The sequence below is a fragment of the Nomascus leucogenys genome, unplaced genomic scaffold, assembly GCF_006542625.1.
Source record: "Nomascus leucogenys isolate Asia unplaced genomic scaffold, Asia_NLE_v1 Super-Scaffold_518, whole genome shotgun sequence".
Classification (NCBI taxonomy): Eukaryota; Metazoa; Chordata; class Mammalia; order Primates; family Hylobatidae; genus Nomascus; species Nomascus leucogenys.
Window position 1 is genome coordinate 526,133 of NW_022095776.1, and position 19,241 is coordinate 545,373.

Genomic DNA, 19,241 nt, shown 5'->3' on the forward strand with positions numbered 1-19,241 from the left:
CCCTCTCTCACTCCTACTCAATATAGTACTGGAAGTTCTGGCCAAGGCAATCAGGCAAGAGAAAGAAATAAAGCATATTCAAATAGTAAAAGAGGAAGTTGAACTGTCTTTGTTTGCAGATGACATGATCCTATATCTATAAAATCCCATCATCTCAGCCCAAAAGATTCTTAAGCTTATAAGCAACTTCAGTAAAGTCTCAAGATACAAAATCAGTGTGCAAAAATCACAAGCATTCTTATATACCAACAATAGACAAGAAGAGAGCCAAATCACAAATGAATTCCCATTTACAATTGCTACAAAGAGTATAAAATACCTAGGAATACAGCTAACAAGGCAAGTGAAGGACCTCTTCAAGGAGAACTACAAACCGCTACTCAAGGAAATAAGAGAGGACACAAACAAATGGAAAAACATTCCATGCTCATGGGTAAGAAGAATCAATATCATGAAAATGGCCATATTTCCCAAAGTAATTCATAGATTCAATGCTATTCCTATAAACTACCATGGACATTCTTTACAAAATTAGAAAAAACTACTTCAAAATTCATATGGAGAGGAAAAAGAGCCCATATACCCAGGACAATCCTAAGCAAAAATAACAAAGTTAGAGGCATCATGCTACCTGACTTCAAACTAGATTATAAGGTTACAGTAACCCAACAGCATGGTAGTGGTACAAAACAGACACATAGACCAATGGAATGGAATAGAGATATCAGAAATAAGATTGCACATGTACAGCCATTTTATTTTTGATGAAAACAAGCAATGGGGAAAGGATTCCCTATTTAATAATAAATGGTTCTTGAAAAACTGGCTAGACATAAGCAGAAAACTGAAACTGTACCCCTTCCTTATACCTTATACAAAAATGAACTGAAAATGGATTAAAGACTTAAATGTAAAACCCAAAACTATAAAAAATCCAACCCTATATAAAAGTGGGAAAAAGCTAGGTGCAGCGACCCATGCTTGTAATCCCAGCAGTTTGGGAGGGTGAAGTGGGCAGATAACTTGAGGCCAGAAGTTCAGTATCAGCCTGGCCAAGCTGGTGAAACCACGTCTCTACTGAAAATACAATAAATTAGCTGGGTGTGGTGGTGGGGGCCTGTAATCCCAACTACTCAGGAGCCTGAGAGAGAAGAATTGCCTGAAGCTGGGGGGCAGAGGTTGCAGTGACCCGAGATTGTGCACTGAACTCCACCCTGAGTGACAGAGCAAGACTCTGTCTTAAAAAATAAAAATTTAAAAAGTGGCAAAGGACATGAAAAGACACTTCTCAAAAGAAGACATTTATGCAGCCAACAAACACATGAAAAAAAAGCCCAACATTACTGATCATTAGAGAAATACAAATCAAAACCACAATGAGATACCATCTCATGACAGTCAGAATGGTGATTATTAAAAAGTCAAAAAACAACAGATGCTGGTGAGACTGTGGGGAAATGGGAACACTTTTACACTGTTGGTGTGAATGTAAGTTATTTCAACCACTGTGGAAGACTGTGGTGATTTTTCAAAGACCTAGAATCAGAAATACCATTTGACCTAGCAATCCCATTACTGGGTATATACCCAAAGGAATATAAATTTTTGTATTATAAAGATACATGCGTGCATATGTTCATTGCAGCACTATTCACAATAGCAAAGACATGGAATCAACCCAAATGCCCATCAATGTTAGACTGGATACAGAAAATGTGATACATTATATACCATGGAATACTATGCAGCCATAAAAAGGAATGAGATCATGTCCTTTGCAGGGACATGGATAAAGCTGGAAGCCATTATTCTCAGCAAACTAATGCAGGAACAGAAAACCAAATACACATGTTCTCACTTATAAGTGGGAGATGAACAATGAGAGAACATAGGCACAGGTAGGGGAACAACACACACTGGAGCCTGTCTGGATGTGAGTAGGGAGGGGGAGCATCAGGATAAATAGCTAATGCATGTGGGCTGAATACCTAGGTGATGGGTTGATAGGTACGGCAAACCACCATGGCACACATTTACCTATGTAACAAACCTGCACATCCTACACATGTATCCCAGAACTTAAAATGAAATAAAATAAAATTTTAAAAAACTTTATTTTCTCTAACCTTCCAAAATGCAGGGATTACAGGCGTGAGCCACCGTGCCTGGCCCTGTTTTAACATATCTGAACAAGATTTAAGACATTTGTTTGGAAAGAGCCCCTCTATGACAGCAACGTGAATTCTGCCAAACCTGAAGCAAGAACAAACATCAAATTTATGGTGAAGCTGGGGTACAAAAAATGGTGAAATTGGGGGGGTGGTACGTTGTATCAGATTGGGGGGGGGGGGATCAGGTAGGAGATGAGACACGGTGAAATCGTTCTACTAAAATAAAAAAATAGCGGGGGGGGGGCGTGTAGCACTCGGAGGCTGAGGAGGAATGGGTGAACGGGGCGGAGTGGGAGCGAGATGGCAAACTCAATGGTGACAAGAGACTTCAAAAAAAAAAAAAAAAAAAAGATTATTCTTTTTGAAAAGTCTATGGGAAAAATGACCTGAAGAATCAGTCATTTACAAATGGATACCTTATTCTAAGAAGAGATAATACAATGTTGAAGATGACGCCCACAGAGGAGGGACATCCATACCAATTTTTGAGAAAAAAAATCGTTTCTATGCCCTAATTGAGGAGGATTGACAATTAACAAGAGATATTATAGCCAACACCACAGACATCTCAATTGGTTCAGCTTACACAATACTGACTATAACGTGAAAGTTGAGAAACTTTACATTTGATGATTCCCAAATACCCTTGTGCCTAGATCAGCAGTGAACAAAAGCAGAGCTATTAGTGACTATTTTGAACAAGCAGAATCAAGATCCTGAAGCATTATTTTGAAGAATTATAACAGGGAGTGAAACTGGCTTTCTCAATAAGATCCTGAAGACAAAGCACAATTCAAGCAATGGCTACCAAGAGGTAGAAGTGGTCCAGTCAAAGCAAAAGCAAACTTCTCAAAAGCAAAAGCCATGGAGGATTTGGGGATGCTCAAGGCATTTTGCTTGTTGACTTTCTGTAGGATCAAAGCACCATAACGTCTGCTTACTAGGAGAGTTCTTACAGAAAATTAGCAAATACTTTTTCAGAAAAGTGCCCTGTAAAGCTTCACTAGAGAGTCCCTCTGCACCACAACACTTCTGTTCCTTTCTCTCATCAAACATGGGTAATTTTGCAAGAGTTTTCATGGAAAATTATTAGGCATCAACATTACAGACCTGATTTGTTTATTTCTGACCTTTTTTTCCCTAATCTTAAAATAACTGTAAAGGGCACCCATTTTTCTTTAGTTAATAATAGAAGATTGCATTGACACGGTTAAATTCCCGTTACCCTCAGTTCTTTAGCAATGGACTGGATGGCTGGGATCATCCCTTAATGGAGTGTCTTGACCTCAGTAGAGCTTATATTGAGAAATAAAGTTCATATTTATATTTTTATTTTTAATTTCATTTTTCACTGACATTTTTAAATCCCTTCACAATTCACGTTTGTCTCAAAGGTATTTAAATTTAGAAATCACATCAAGTGTGAAACAAAGAAAATTATATATACAGAGGGAGAACAGAATCTATAAATATGCATGTTTGTGTACATACATCCATATACATACATATGTGTGTGCATGCAGTAATTTTATTCTCCTAAAGCAATGCCTCTGCCTTCCACCCTCACTGCACATGTCCTAGTCCTGTGATGTCCCTGGAACTGAGCACCTGATTTCCTTCTCTGCCTCCCACATGAACAGGGAATAGAAATGGAAACCACGCTCTGTGGTTGCTGTTGTGAAAATCCATGTTCCCCACAGGATGAGTTTGGTATCTTACATTCCAATTCCCATTGTAAAAAAACAGGCAACAAACAAAAACTACAAAAGAAAAAATGAAGTATTTGAAAGTCTAGAGCCACAGAGGTTCCAGATCCACCCACCGCCCATGGTGACCTCCACCACCCTCCAGGCCTGAGGGCAGTTATGCCTGGACATCCTTCCTCCTCACCATCCACGCAGAAAAGTGACCTTAAACTTCAATAGCTATTACCCTATTCCACAAGGAACCAAGTCAACGTTCAGTCAGTCGTCTGACAACTCTAAGCTTTGGCTGGAAAGTATTGGAAACATTTAACGCGCAGTGGATGAAGCAGCCCGGCCCCACTGCACACAACACACTCGCAGGGACTCAAAGGAGGAGACTCAGGATCCACTGGGTGGAAGTGAGGACAGACCCAGAAACACATGGGGTGGGGGGGCGTCAAACCAGGAAGGCTCAGGCCCTGACCTCCTCCTAGGCCCTGCCACTCTAGAACTTGCAGTTTTTTCTGACCTGGAAGCGGATTTCACTGACGGAAAAGAAGTTCACTATTTCTGGTCCAGCCCAGTAAGCTGCTCTCATTGCCCAGCCTTCCACACCCCTGCAGATGTCACAATCCCTGCACCCGCTAACCTGACAAGGGAGCTATGCATCGCCTGGAGACGGTCTTAGGCCTGCACCTCTGTAATGGGGTCCAGGTTCTGTGTCCATTTCTGGTTAAAATTGCTGTAAGGCTGGTCGCTGTCTTGGCCTTCCCTGCTTCCTCTGTGTTCACTTCTCCCCTCATCACCCCATGTGAAGCTTTTACTCAGGAGATGGATTCTCGCCCCTCTTGGAACATCAAGGACAGTGCCAGGACACCACATCATCCCCTTGACCCTGGGATTCTGTAGATTTCAGTCTTCTCCTGAGGTCCCCTCCCTCTCTACCTTATTTTTCCCATACTTCTGGGGCCTGGGCCTGCTACACCTCAGGCTTCCTCTTCACAGTCGCAGACTGAGGGAGCCCCCTTAATCCTTGGGCTCTGGCCACAGCTCACCTGCTGCAGGACACTCAGCAGCCTTCAGTAGTTCATCCAGACATCCAGTTGGAAGTGGGATTTCCTGGAAGGAAAGCAGGAACCCAGAATTACACTGAATTCTAACACCAGGGCCCAGGTTCCCCTTCTGCATGGGACACTAAGCTGCAAACACTACATAGGCACTTAATGCTCAGTTGTCCTTCTAACATCTGGTCCAGTTGTGTCCCTCCTCCTCGGAATATCTCAGAAAATGTATCTCCACCTAGAGTTGTTTGAAGGCATCATCCTATGTGATTCCAGACCATCAGGGGATGCAATGGGTTCCCACCAGTATTTCCACTCTGCTTGGAAGACTTAGAAAATCCTGAGGCTGCTCAGAGGGTCAGATTCCCATCTCTGTGTTTCAGTAAAACTTCAGTCTTCCCTGGACAAGTGAGGAGACAGAAAATGTCTAGTCTCTGGCACATCTTTTGCAAGCAATTGTGGCTCCCAGGAATGAAAACTATCAACGAATATATTTTTGAGACTCTGGTCAAAAGAAGAGTCATCCTGCAATTTCAGGAAGGATGGAGTGGTTCTGTGGTTCTTGAGGTGATTTTGAAAAGATCTCAACTCTCAGAAGGACCAAGGAGGACATTTCTGGCATTTCCAGACCAGGAAGAGTGACTGATGGACCTCCAGTGTTACTTGGAAAACTTTTTGTTGGACAGCTTTGTAATAAGAGGAACTTGCTTTGGCTTTCAGGTCTTCACATAGGTTGTTTAGATCATGGAAGTGCTTCTGCATTTCTGTATAGGCTCGGGATGCCTTCTCAAGTCATCCCTGCAATTATGAGACAGTTTCTGTCTCCAGAGGTCACTTAGAATAATACAAGAGTCTTCACCTTCAAAGTGCCACCAGACAATATAGCAACAGTTCAGCCAAGATTATCTGTATTTACATACCTGTAAAGTAACACTCCTAGTTTTCTTCATTAACTTGGACACCTTTCATGAATAGAGAAACTCTAGTGATTGTTATATAACAGCTGCCACAAAAATTAACCAATAAAAAGAAATGATAAATGAAAAAAATTAATAATCATGATAATGAACACAATGACCTAAATAGTACAAATTTTAATACTGGTGACAATATGAACATAAGGATATAAAAATTAATATGGAGATTCTCCTAAATATATGAAAACTTCACAAATTGGGTCCTCCTTGTGTAATTTGGAGTCACAGTCAAAGAATTTCTCTATGAAGTGTGTTCCATGATGGCAAACATCAAAAACAGGAGGTGAAAGAAAAGCAAGCCACAGGAGACCATGGGTTAATATGAACACTTGTGTGCAAACCTCTCTCATCAAGAATTACCAGCCAGAGGTGAAGGGACTCTTGTTTGTGTCCTGCCTACCACTGGGCACACAAAAGCTTTCAGTAGTGCAACCAGATGGCTGGTTTGGCCTGGTTCCCTGCAAAGAAGATGTATCTCTGATCCCCACTAGCCCATCAGTCCTGGAACTCAGAATCCTATATGCAGTAAACATGAAGCTCCAACTCCATAGCTGACTTTACCTCCTTACTGTCCTTCTGCCATCTGGTGTTTCAGATGCTCTCCAGATCTGGACTTCTTGGCTCCCCTACCTTTACCAAGTGAACTCAGGATGTATCATTCTCAGTCTTCTCCTGCCAGTCCAAGGTGAAACTCACCAATACAGGCATAACCTGGATGGGCTTCCTTGGAATATTTAGAAAACAATGAGCTTGCTTGGGGGTGGTGTGAGCTCTAGGAGTAGAGTTACAGTCTCCCATGGAAACCTGAGAGGACTTAGAATATTCTCAAAGGCCTAAGCAGTCCAATCTGTCCTGGAAATATCAGGAATGATATACTCGGTCTTCCTGAGGCTCCAAAGTTTTTCTAAATAAACTCAGAGGTTAAAGAACCATTTTTCTCTTGGGAACTAAAGTGGAGTTATTTGCCTTCTGCCAGCATCTCACTTTTTTTTTCTCTAAGTTAGCTTTTGAGCACAGACGTAGATATTCCTTGTATTTGATTTACACAGGGAGCTTCCCAGAATGCCCAGGCCTCTGGATATTTTCTGCATTCACTCAGGTATTCACAAAATGCTGCAGTTCTATTGAAAATCTCTGAGATGGCCATTTGATCACCTGAGTAACTTTAGAATGTGTCTTCTATGGAAGCCCTGGAGCCTCCCTTCTGGTATTTCATCCATTGCTGGTACCAAGTACCCAGGGTGAAACCCTCCATCAGACATTGTTGGCAATTCCAGTATGGAGATGACACTAACGTGATGGGGCTCAAGAATCAGATGGTAGAAGACCAGCTGGGAGGTGAAGTCTCAGTAGGCTAGGGGCTTAATGTTCGATGCACACCAGACTTCTGAGACTCAGGAGGCAGGTGTGGATCTGTCTGCCAGTGTCTCTCATCTACAGCCTGGACTAGCTATTTCTTGGGGTGAACTACTGAAGGCTTTTATATGACCTGTGTCAGGCAAGACTCTGGCCAGACCCTTTGCCATAGTCCATTTGTAATACATTTCCACGTGGCACAGGTATCTCCACTTTTGCCCATGCTCTCATGTGGCTCAGAATTATTCTCCCTACTGCCACTCTTCTTTGCCATCACAGAAGATATTTCAAGATGTAGCCCTAAGCTTCTCCTTCTAATCAATAACATGAGGGCTCGTATGGGAACATTGTCACAGGCTTACAGGAATATGTTCTTAAATATCTGCTTTTTTATTACTCTCTTCATTAAATTGACATTTATATCATCACCATTATGATTGTTATTAATGTTATTATTATATTGGTACAGTTCTTTATCATGGATATATTTGTGGTAGTTTTTATTCAATGTTGAATAATTTTTTTATGTTCCTGAAGACTGTTGAATTTGCTGAAGATGATTAAAAGGCAACCTTAAAACATAAATACCACAGCAACCCCAGGACTCCTACTGTACTGCCTGGTGTCCTGTAAAAGAATGGGCTTCCTGAATTATTCTTTTATTTTTCAGGCAAGTACCTATTCATACCAGCATAGGAGACTGATGAAGTGCACCCTCATCTTGCCATGGGCTCAGAAATAATTCATACATATGCTTTATGTGATAGCAACTCTATGTGTAGGCCTCTGAGCCCTAGAATGCACTTTCTTTCACCAACTAGTCCACCTAAAAGTTTTCTAAGTCAAATTCCCCCTCCATGCTTGGATAGGTCATGAATGGCTTTCTGTTACCCACCTAACAAGGGATATTGCTAAATCAGGTTTGTGGCCAAGAAACTTTTACCTGGAGTGGCAGGAGAGGGCCTACCTGTTCACCAGAGTGTCTGCAACATTTTCTTTTTCTTTCTTTTTTTTTTTTTTTTTTTGAGATAGAACCTCACTCTGTCACCCAGGCTGGAGTCCAGTGGCGCAATCTTGGCTCACTGCAACCTCCAACTCCCAGGTTCAGGCGATTCTCCTGCCTCAGCCTCCTGAGTAGCTGGGATTACAGGTGCGTGTCACCATGCCTGGCTAATTTTTGTATTTTTTAGTAGAGAGGGGGTTTCACCATGTTAGCCAGACTGGTCTCAAACTCCTGACCTTATGATCCGCCTGCCTTGGCCTCCCAAAGTGCTGGGATTACAGGCGTAAGCCACCGCACCTGGCCTCTGCAACATTTTCTAAGTCAGTATAGAAGCTCTTTGAACCACCTTTTCAGTCAAAGAACTCATGAAAAAGTCCTCCAAGAACTTGTGACCTTCTGGAAATTGTCAAAATCTCTACAGGTGTCCACAGAAATCTAGAGCTGTATTGAAAGCCACTGACTGGGTTCCACCATTATTAAAGCAAACGCAAAATATGCCATGCCCACCAAAAAAAAAAATCCAGAAGCCATGGTATTTAGCTGTTTCCATCTTTCTTGCCTCCTGCAGGTGGGACAGTACTGAGTATCATGCCCTCCTACAGCCACTAGAGGACATGCCAGTGCCTAGAGGTACCAGAAGACAGGGGCCATGAAAGAGCAGATGACAGCCAGGTGGCTGGGAATGACATTGTCCTGGGCCTTATTGCTTGTGATGAACTCTGCCACTGGGCAACATGTGCAGGTCTGGACCCGTGCCTTCTCTGAATCCCTGCCCCATCAGCCAGCTGTCTTATCTCCTGAAAGCTGGTAGGTGTTGGTCAGCATGGTGTTCCAGGACCAGGGTTATATTAACATTTCCTCTTAGGCTGAAACACCAGAAGTTAACACAGGAGTCCCCAGGTGTGCACATACCAACCTCCAGATTGTTTTTCCTCTCATTCTAGATGTTCATCCTTGCTTTTTGGGACTTGAAATAATCCTATGCAGCCAAATATTTATGCCTATTATCCACTTATGGAAAACTTATATGTCCCAAGTCCATAGGGTTAGTATTATTATCAGTATTAAAACCATTAGTACTAGTATCATGATGATCATCATTCCTGTTAGTATCATCAATATTTTTATTACTGCCATTGTTAATATGGATTTTTCATTATTGTACAGCAATGAATATAGTTTATCCATTCACAAATGGTGTTCAGTTACCAAAGATGACTAAAAGGCATGTTCTACAGACATACACACACACAGCTGTCCTGGAGACCCAGCTTTGCTATCAATTGCTCTTTCGTAAGATGAGATCTCCCAATACCCACCAGTTTTTCAGGACTCGACCTGAGCTGACTCAGCTAGACCTGGAAAAGTTTCCTATGCCCAAATGTACTTGAAAAAATTTAAAAGTCTCTTCAGAGGCCCAGTAATAGCTTTTGGAAGCTTCTAAGACCAGGGAGGGTTTCTTGGCCATTCAGAGCCATTCAAATATTCTAAGCAAACTCAAGGATCCAGAAACCCCACTTGCAGTCATGAAATACCAGTGAATGGCCTCTGTGAGTCTCTTCAAGTTTTTCAAAGGTGACTGCCTGGGAAGGCTGGCCAGGAAGTCACCCAAGCCCAACCTTCTGCAGGAAGTTCTATGTCAGCCAGTGAATTGCCATTGAACAGAAGGGAGGAACAGAGACAGCATGCCTGAGCTTCTGGAAACATTCTAAGTGCCCTTGTTGGCCCAGAAAAGACTGGTGCTACCATATGAGGCACAGACTTGGCAACCTACCTACTCCAGGAATCATAGAAGGTTTAAAGATTCCCAGGAGGTCCCAGGAAGGGCAGCCATGGCCCTTTAGAGCCATCAGATTTTATTCTAAGTCTACGTGGGAGACAGTGCCCTTAGCTTCATAAAAACACCAGTGGAGGTGCTACACTTGCCCCAGTATCCAGTCTTTTCTACCTCATCTCAGAGCCAGGCAGCCACTATTTCCCAAAGCTGCTGTGCAATGAAAGGGGAATATTCTAGGTGTTCTCCTGTGCCCACGAAATTCTGTGGCTGCGCTGAAAGCCAGGAGTTATCCTCCGGAATGCTCTTCAGAAATCTGACAACACTGGTCAAGATTAAAGAAGCTCAATTCAACGTCATACAAAACCAATCACAAAAAAAAAAAAAAAAAAAAAAAAAAAAAAAAAAAAAAAACATCGTGAGACAAAATGAACACATCTGCTAATAATCATGAATGACAATAATAACAACAATGATGATCTTAGTGATAATGCCACCAACACTGTTAATGGCAATAACAATAAACCTGAGGTAATGAGTGTTAGGGTCCCGATTCACCTATGTGAAGGATGGCGCCAATTTCTGGCCTCACAGAAATAAAGGAAAAGTAAACACCCGGAGGAGGAGGAGGTGAACCTGGAGCTCCTGCCGGCCTCTGGGCGCTCCTTGGTGGAAGGAGAGGGACTTGGTCCTGAGCCTGCACCGGATCCACCCACACCAGAAGCCCGGAGTCCCAGTCCCTGGATGGGCTCAGTCCCCCCCAGGCCAGACGCCCCGGAGCCCCAGAGCCCGGGTCCTCCAGCCCTCGCTGCCGCCGCTTCTCGCGGAGCCAGGGGCCCCCCGCGCCACCTCAGCCTCTGCGGGGCTCTGGGAGGGCAGCGCCGAGGATGCTTCGGGCCCAGCGGCGGTATGCGGCCTCAGGAGGATACTGACGCCCTGAGGGCGCGGAATAGGGCGGCCTGCGCAGAGCCTGCCGTCTCAGGCCTTGCAAAAAGAGTGGCCTCTCCAACGCCCCTACAGGAACCTCCCTGGAGGCCCCAGCCCCAAAACCAGGGCGAAGGCGCTTCCTTGACCATGGGTAAAGAAAACTCAGGTCCTCCCTGGAGACCCGGCCCGCTGAGGGAGGCAGATCGCGCATGCGCCCTGCGTGGCCAGAAAGATGGGTTTCATTGCCCTCTGCCGGCCATGAGGTGGCAGCACAGGACGTTTGGCCTTAGCGGTGGACCTGAGTCTGACTCACTGAAATTCAGGTGTAGATTATTCAGTACTTTTCTTTTGGAAGATCAAATGGAAATTGAGTACGATATCTTGTGCTTTAATTAAAGAAGATGGAAATAAAGAAGCAAATTCAAAAATCAGTATACAAAAGTCAGTTGATTCCTTCTATGTGGAGGGAAGACGAGCTTGAATAAAAGAAGCATTCTGTGTTATGCTTTAATAATGGCTGGAGATCTGCCACCATGCATTTGTCAAATCCCGTAGAATTTCACAGCACAAATAGTACATCTTAATGTGGCTCAGGAGTAAATATAATGTCAGCCACAGTTTGTGGGTAAATTACATATTTAATTAAATAGATTAAACAATAAATAATGATATGAGCTCTGTCTGGATACAGTCCTTGCCTCTCCAACCAGTTTGCCAAGGGCTTGAATTTCTTGCTCATTATCCTCACACTTGACATAAACCCTGGCTGCAGAGTAAAATCAATCACTTGTGGAGATTTTTTAATATAATGATGTGTCAATTTCAACCATGGATAAGGCCATTTAGCCTTAGTAAGGCCTATTGTATTAAGATTGTGCCTGTTTGGCAAAATTTCAAGTCATCCCACTTGATATTCAGGAAACATTTTCTCTTGAGTTTTAGGTTCAGTATTGAGGCTCCTTGATGGACAATACATTTTCCAATTCTGAGGACAAGGCAGAGGAGGTCCCCTCTGTGAGAACTTTCATTTTGCTTCGGGAAATGTACATTGAATCAAATATAGGAAAGGCTTGCAAGGTGGCTGAGAGGTTCAACTGTTTTATCATGCTGGTGTTTTATCTTCTGGACTGCAGCAAAAGGAGCACAGCTGTGTCTGTCTCTGTGTAATAACTCAGGACTTACCTGAATAAAATGTGGGGTGTTATGAGATGAACTGCTACCTCCAGTTAGAGAGGCTCCAGGGACAAAAGTTCAAGAGCCTTCTGAGGGATAGAAGAGAAGAGCTGCCTTATTCTCTGATCCCAGGTAACTGCTCAGAGACAGAGGCAAGGGCCGGGGACACCCAAATGCATATACTAAGTGTCTTTGATACAGCCTCCATTTCCCTGCTAAATCTATGCAATGACACACTGAGAAATCTGGCAAGTGGGGCTGAAGATCCCTGGTGTGTCAACTCGAGGGTTGGATGGAAACAAGTGGTTTTAGTAGACACTGAAGTAAAGGGAGGTGAGCTGTGAGGAAAGAGCTGTTGAAGACTGGGGAGACTCAGAAGTTGGGGTAGAATCTCAACCAAGAATCTCAGCCAAGGAGTGCAGATACAAACCGATTTGTTAGGGCTGCATAAATGAAGCAAGGACTTCACCAACATACTAAGTTTTTTCAACAACCGATTGTATTATTTCAATATTTGTAAGTGTTGACCTTTTGGAAAAGTTTAATGAGATTTCTTATATAATTCTGCATTCAATTTATTCCCTGGTCACTTTGCTATTATACATTTACATGCCACATTTTTGTGAATAGACATTTTCTCAAATTTCTGAATTATTTTGCTAAAGTATGTGTTAAGAGTTTTTTCTAGAGGTCCACCTTCTTGACTCACTTTTCTGATGAGAAATCTATTAGATTTCTCCACAGTGATTTTCAAGTTTGATAGCTCCTCAATGTGAGAAACTTAATGTCAACTAAGAAATGAATTACCACTAAAGAATTTTCTCCTTTCAAGATGCTAACCATGTTTTGTCCAGTGTGAAATATCACATGTGCCACAAGTGTTGCTCTGTGAAGGAAGGCTTTCTCATGATTTTTCATTGCATAACTTCTCCAGTAAGAAGTATTTGGTATTCCAAGAGAATTCACTGCCCTTGGAAAAACTTTCCCTTCTTATTTAGCTTATAAAGGCTTTCCTCTCTTATTTTCCATTTAACAGCATCTTATCACTTGGTTTTCTTGTGAACATCAAGCCTGGGGCTTGGCTGAATGTTTATTCACAGAAAATACAAATAAAGGGTTCATCCAAGTAAAGTTTTCTTATGTCATTTGACAATAAATTGTAAATAAAAACATTTTCGCACTGAATGCAGAGTTAGAGATCCTCTACCTGAAAGTCCCACATGTTTTAAGTTAAAGCTGTTGCTGAAGACTTTTAGTTTATTATGTTGACAGTTTCAGCTCTCTCATGTCATATATGATCAGATCACTAACAAGTCTTTGGTACATACATGTCATACAATTTCTCTTCCATATGAATTTGTTGATGTGGACTGAAGAATAAAGGTAACTGAAGTATCTTCCATGTTGATTACAGTATTTCTTCAAAATGTAGAGTCCTTTGGCATGTTTAGATGCTACAACTACAGCTGAAGTCTCTTCCGCATTCCTAACACCATGTCATCTAAAGTCAGAATATGTTCTGAAGAAGTTTATAATTTTCTCTCCAGGGTGAATTTTCTGATGCTATTTAAGATTAGTACATTGACTGAAGTCTTTCCCACATAAATGGCATTCATGTGGCTTTTCTCCAGTGCGTGTTTTCTCATATCATCTAAGGTCAGAAGACAGACTGAAGGCCTTCCCACATAGAAGACAAGTATGTGGTTTCTCTCCAGTGTGAATTCTTTTGTTTCCTCTAAAGCCAGAGCTTTGACTAAAGGCTTTCCCACTTTTATCACATTCATAACACTTTTTTCCAAGGTGAGTTCTCTCATGTCTTCGAAGGTTAAAGGATTGAATAAAAGCTTTCCCACATTGATGACATTTATACGGTCTCTCTCCCATGTGAGTTTTCTCGTGTCTTCTAAGGTGAGAACACTGAGTGAAGGCTTTTCCACATAGATGACATGCATATGGCCTCTCTCCAGTGTGAGTCATCTTGTGCCGTCTAAGGTGAAAGCAATTAGTATAGGCCTTTTCACATAGATTACATTGATGTGATTTACCTTTAGTGTGAATTTGTTTATGTGGTTTAGGGGACAACTGATTACTAAGGGATTTTCCACACTGTTTGCTGACATAGGTTTTCTTTCCACTATGAGTTAACAAACACTGAGTTATTGTGGAACTGTGAGTGCAATCTTCTCCTGAATCATTACATTCAAAAGGATCCTCCAGAATGAGAGAGTTCTCCTTTGGGGACAAAGATTAAAAGTCTTAATGGTTTACCCATATACATCTATATATTCATTTCACTACCTTTGAATCCTAGACCAACCATTCAGTGATAGACCCCAGTTGAAATCTTTCCAATGTTACTTGCGTGAAAGGAAATTAAATTTTGGGACCCCAAACTCATTTAACCAAAGGGAAAAATCAAGCTGGGAACTGGGTCATACAAACCTGCCTTCCCCTTCTGGTTCCTAAATAATATGGCTACAAGATGAAAAGCTACATGCCCCACCCCCGCATATTTTGCCCACAAGGAAATTCCTCATTAGCTGTTAAAATTACACCATGGCAATACAAACTGATAGCTTGTCTTTACAGGTGCAGTCATCCCCAGTTCACCTGACACAAATGCATATCTGATTGTTTTCCTGCCCCATTTGCCTATGTTGTCTTATGTAAAATGCAGCTTTCCTGCATTATTCCTCTGCCTCATTTGTTTATATCATCTTATGTAAAAAAATCCAGATTCACTGAGCCAGAAAAATGCATGAATGACTATTTTTTCTACCCACCTTTTACATGAAAATTGTGTACTTCTCAATATCCCACCCTTTCCCCTTTAAATTTGGAGCCTTCAAAATCATCTTTGGAGAAAGGCATACACCTGTCCCCTGGGTGCATGTCCTTAACTTTGGCAAATAAATCTCCTAAAATGATTGAGACTTGTCTCATCATTTTTCTCGATTGACACTTGCATACACATTATCTCCTGCAGACACAGATACCCTCTCTTCTGTAAGATCCCAACTGCAGGCCGGGCGCGGTGGCTCACGCCTGTAATCCCAGCACTTTGGGAGGCCGAGGCGGGAGGATCACAAGGTCAGGATATTGAGACCATCCTGGCTAACACAGTGCAACCCCGTCTCTACTAAAAAATACAAAAAAAAATTAACCGGGCAGGGTGGCGGGCCCCTGTAGTCCCAGCTACTCGGGAGGCTGAGGCAGGAGAATGGCGTGAACCCCAGGGGGCAGAGCCTGCAGTGAGCTGAGATCGTGCCACTGCACTCCAGCCTGGGCCACGGCAAGACTCTGTCTCAAAAAAAAAAAAAAAAAATCCCAACTGCAGAGTTATTGCATTAATTGTGATGATATCAATATCTTTCAGTGTCTGGGCATGAGCAATGTATATTCACTTGTTCTATTTTAGAGATCTCATGTTATGGTTTAGAACACAGGTCAACTTATTCACTAAATTCAAAGTATCCAATTTTTTTTTGCTTAGAAAGCACTTAATGCCAGCCTAATTACACTCAGGTGATTGTGATTCATTACTAAATTAACCCATTACCATGTCTTTAACTTAGATGACTGGGGTACACAGCTATAAAACTTACCATTGTCATACTGGTGGATGCATCTTTTCTGATGACGGATGCATGGATATCATGTGTTTTTTCTTAAGGGCACTTTCCCTGTCTGAAATAATTGAAAAATAAATTGTTACATTGGTATTATGGTAATAAAATTGTTTGAAAAGGCCCAAGGCCCATTTACTTTTTTTCAAAAATTGACACTTAGATGTGGCAAGTGTGTCAAATGAAGAAACTACTTGAATAGAAGAAATAGATTGTACAGTGTCAGCAATTAGAAAAGATTTTTAAAATTAAAATGTGAAAAGAGTTAAAATGGAGATGAGCTATCAGGTAAACAGAGGGATAGTCTTCACAGGGGTATCAGGAAGAGTCAGCATGTGAAAGTTTACTACATTTTAGAAATTATCACTCATTTAATAAAGCCACTAATTAATATTCAACTGATATTGTTTATTGACAAAGCACCTCCTCCTATTAGAGCACAGGACCCTGTTGCTTACCTGGAATCTGGTCTTGAAGAAATTCTCTTCCTTCTTGCCACAGCTCATTTCCTTGCTCCAGCTGCAAAATTATATAGGATTTGCTTATCTGGTACCCTGTTAGTGGAAAGAATACATGTGTTTTGAGTTCACTGCCAATAAATGTGCATTATCACCAAGTGTAAGGCAGGCTATCAAGGAAGAATAAAAACAGTGAAGTCAGCTCAGGCCACAAGACCTAGAACACAGAAAACTCCCCAGGATTTTTCTGACCCAACATGAGACTAGAAAATAAATCCAAACCAAAGGTCCATCAGGAAAAGGAAATTCAAAACATTTAGGATCTATGAATGCTGAGTCCATGCCTAAGTTCCAAGACACAATGCATAATACACAGTCTTTTCAGAAAGAGAGTAATTAAATCTCTGCACAGTGTGTTTATTATTATTTTCATGCAGCATGAAAAAAGACATTCGATTTACAAAAATAATTGGTGTTCTGTATGGAAAAGATATTGCTATTGTTTTCACTAATTGGTCTCAGCCTAAGCATAGTGACTAAAGCAGAAGAGTTATTTAGAAAATATTTAATTTAATACATTGAAAATATTCATTAAGTTCCCAGGTCTGTTCTGAGTATTAGAGACTGAGTACCAAAGAAACTATGAAATCCTTGTCAAGATTACATTCTAATTGAGTGACAAACTAAATAAAATAAAATAACAAGAAAGATATTTCTTTCAGACAGATTAGAGAGTTCAAACTTTTTTCAGATGAGATCTGTGAGAGAATCAGAGAAGAGATTAGAGTGAGGTATAGGGAAGCTGTTCTAACACTTATTGAATGAATGAGTGAATGTGTGTCTGCATACATACGTGAATGTTGAGAGACTCACTGAGGGACACCAGGTGACTGATATTTTCCAGCATCACATCTCTGTACAGCTTTCTCTTGGATGTGTCCATCATGGCCCACTCTTCCTGGGTGAAGTCAATAGCTACATCTTCAAAAGTCACTTTCTTCTAAAACACCACACACATTTTAGTTTAGACAGAGAAATCCCTTTCAATGTCCAAAAGTGGAAGGCTGAGATGACATAGCTAGGAGCTGGGTATGCAGAATACTCAGTGTTTTGGGTTCCAGCCAGTTCATTCTCAGTACTAAGCTGGTATCTGCCTTTCAGATTCACTCACAGAGACATACCTACTCTGAATCCATTAAACTTTACTATAAAGAAATATCACATGAGGTGTGGCATAATATAACCCAGATATTTTTCAGTAATGTGTTAATCACCTCTACATAACTGATTATAAAATTTTCACTTGAACATTCATAAATAAAATGAAATTCACCATGAATTTCAAGTAAATTACAGATTTGTCACAAGGCAACTAACCATGATTTACTAATTTTTAAACATGACTGTGATGAAATAAATTATTTCTCTAGATGAACCACAGGTTTCTCACCAATCGAATGGTTAAAAGACTTATTATGTGCTTTGAATAATCTAATGAACTAATAGAAAACATGTATCCTATCTAGCAAATATTTATTAAATATAAGTCATTGGTCCCTTATTCATTAAAAAGTTAGAAAGTAATGAACCAGACTCCAGCATTCTTCAGAACTGAACAAGCTTTATGCAGAATATAAGATTCAATTCATGCATATAGTCTCTCTAATGTTATGTAATTCAGGTGTTCATGACAAGGCTTAAAGAAAGTCTAGTAGCACAAGACAAGACCGCTGAGGCTGCTATACTGAAGAAGTCTTAGTCTGATGATTTCTGTGATATGAAGCCTCCTGTTCTCAACTTTCTCTCGGCAATCCAAACATCAGTTATCATTGTTTCCCTTTTAAATTTACCTTGTCACTTCACTTGTTCAAGGATTTAAAAAGCCTCTTTATTGTTTTTTTTATTTTCTAACCAGCCCTTATAAAGCATTTCCACAGAACCCTAAATTGTACTCTATCTACTATATTCCTTCTTCTGAGTGTGCAACCATAATTAAATAATTATATTTCTTATATGTTACTTTCAGTTACCAGAAGGAAAAAAGGTTAATTACCAAAAGGTAAAATGAATGGGGATAAGAATAATAATGACTTCTTTAGTTGTCCTTTCACAAAGTTTTTAAAATCTCAAATATATTTTATCAAACTCTTCTTTTCCCTCAACACTGCACAGCTCTTGCCCAAGTCCTATCACACTGGATTTATTGAACTCAGCTGCTAGAACATCAGACTCATTGTTGGGCTGTGATATTCTGCTCTTCACTCATCTCTATCGCCTGCATTTATCACAATCCTAAGTCTATTTCAGCCAACAGTACAGTTAATGTGTCAATTATTTCCCTATGAGATTACAGGATGGATAGAAGAAAAAGAAACATATAAATGAAATCTCTCATATCTTTTTTAGTAAATAGTCTTAATAGGGGCTGGAATAAAGTAGTGTAATGTTAGAAATTATATTGATAATTTAGGAGTCTTTGACACATGATACCCAACCTAGAGTCCTGAGAAAACTTAATTGGAGACCAGACACCTGAAAGCCTCCTGATTGCATTTGGAAGACCCAGGCTGGGTGGATTTTGCATCGTAAAAACAAAACGAAAAAAAGAATAAAAATGAAACACCCATGCAAATTGGAGAAAACTGCCCATTTGCCAGCAATATGGGTATAATTTCAGTAGAAAGAGGCATCCCCTACTCACCAGTGGATGCATTGTCAAGAACTCAATTTCTCTCTGTCTTCCTCTGGATTTCCACTTGCAGACACTTCAGACACTAAGAAAAGCTGAGGTTGGAGAAAGAACATGTGAGACACCAGTCTTGTGCACAATTTTCAGATCAACCTGTGACGAAAAGCCAGACTTTCACTGAAGTGTGACACCACCTGCACCACAGCCTAACCAACAGACAAAAACACGAAGAGGCCTCTCCTCTTTTCCCATGGTCAAAATTAGGAAGCCTATGACTATAGTTGCTAATAAAGAAGGAACACAGATGTCTTGTGAATGAGAACATCAAAAGCACTGAGTTT

General features: G+C 41.0%; 1 protein-coding gene across 1 annotated transcript; it reads right to left on the bottom strand.

Moving 5' to 3' along the window:
• Positions 1-13,774: 13,774 nt before the first annotated feature.
• LOC100580152 (zinc finger protein 705A-like) lies at positions 13,775-18,924 on the bottom strand. The gene is given in 6 exon segments (XM_030808378.1): positions 13,775-14,359; positions 15,733-15,767; positions 15,770-15,814; positions 16,212-16,307; positions 17,085-17,211; positions 18,913-18,924. Coding segments are annotated over 6 exon segments (900 nt in total).
• Between the last annotated feature and the right edge of the window lie 317 nt (positions 18,925-19,241).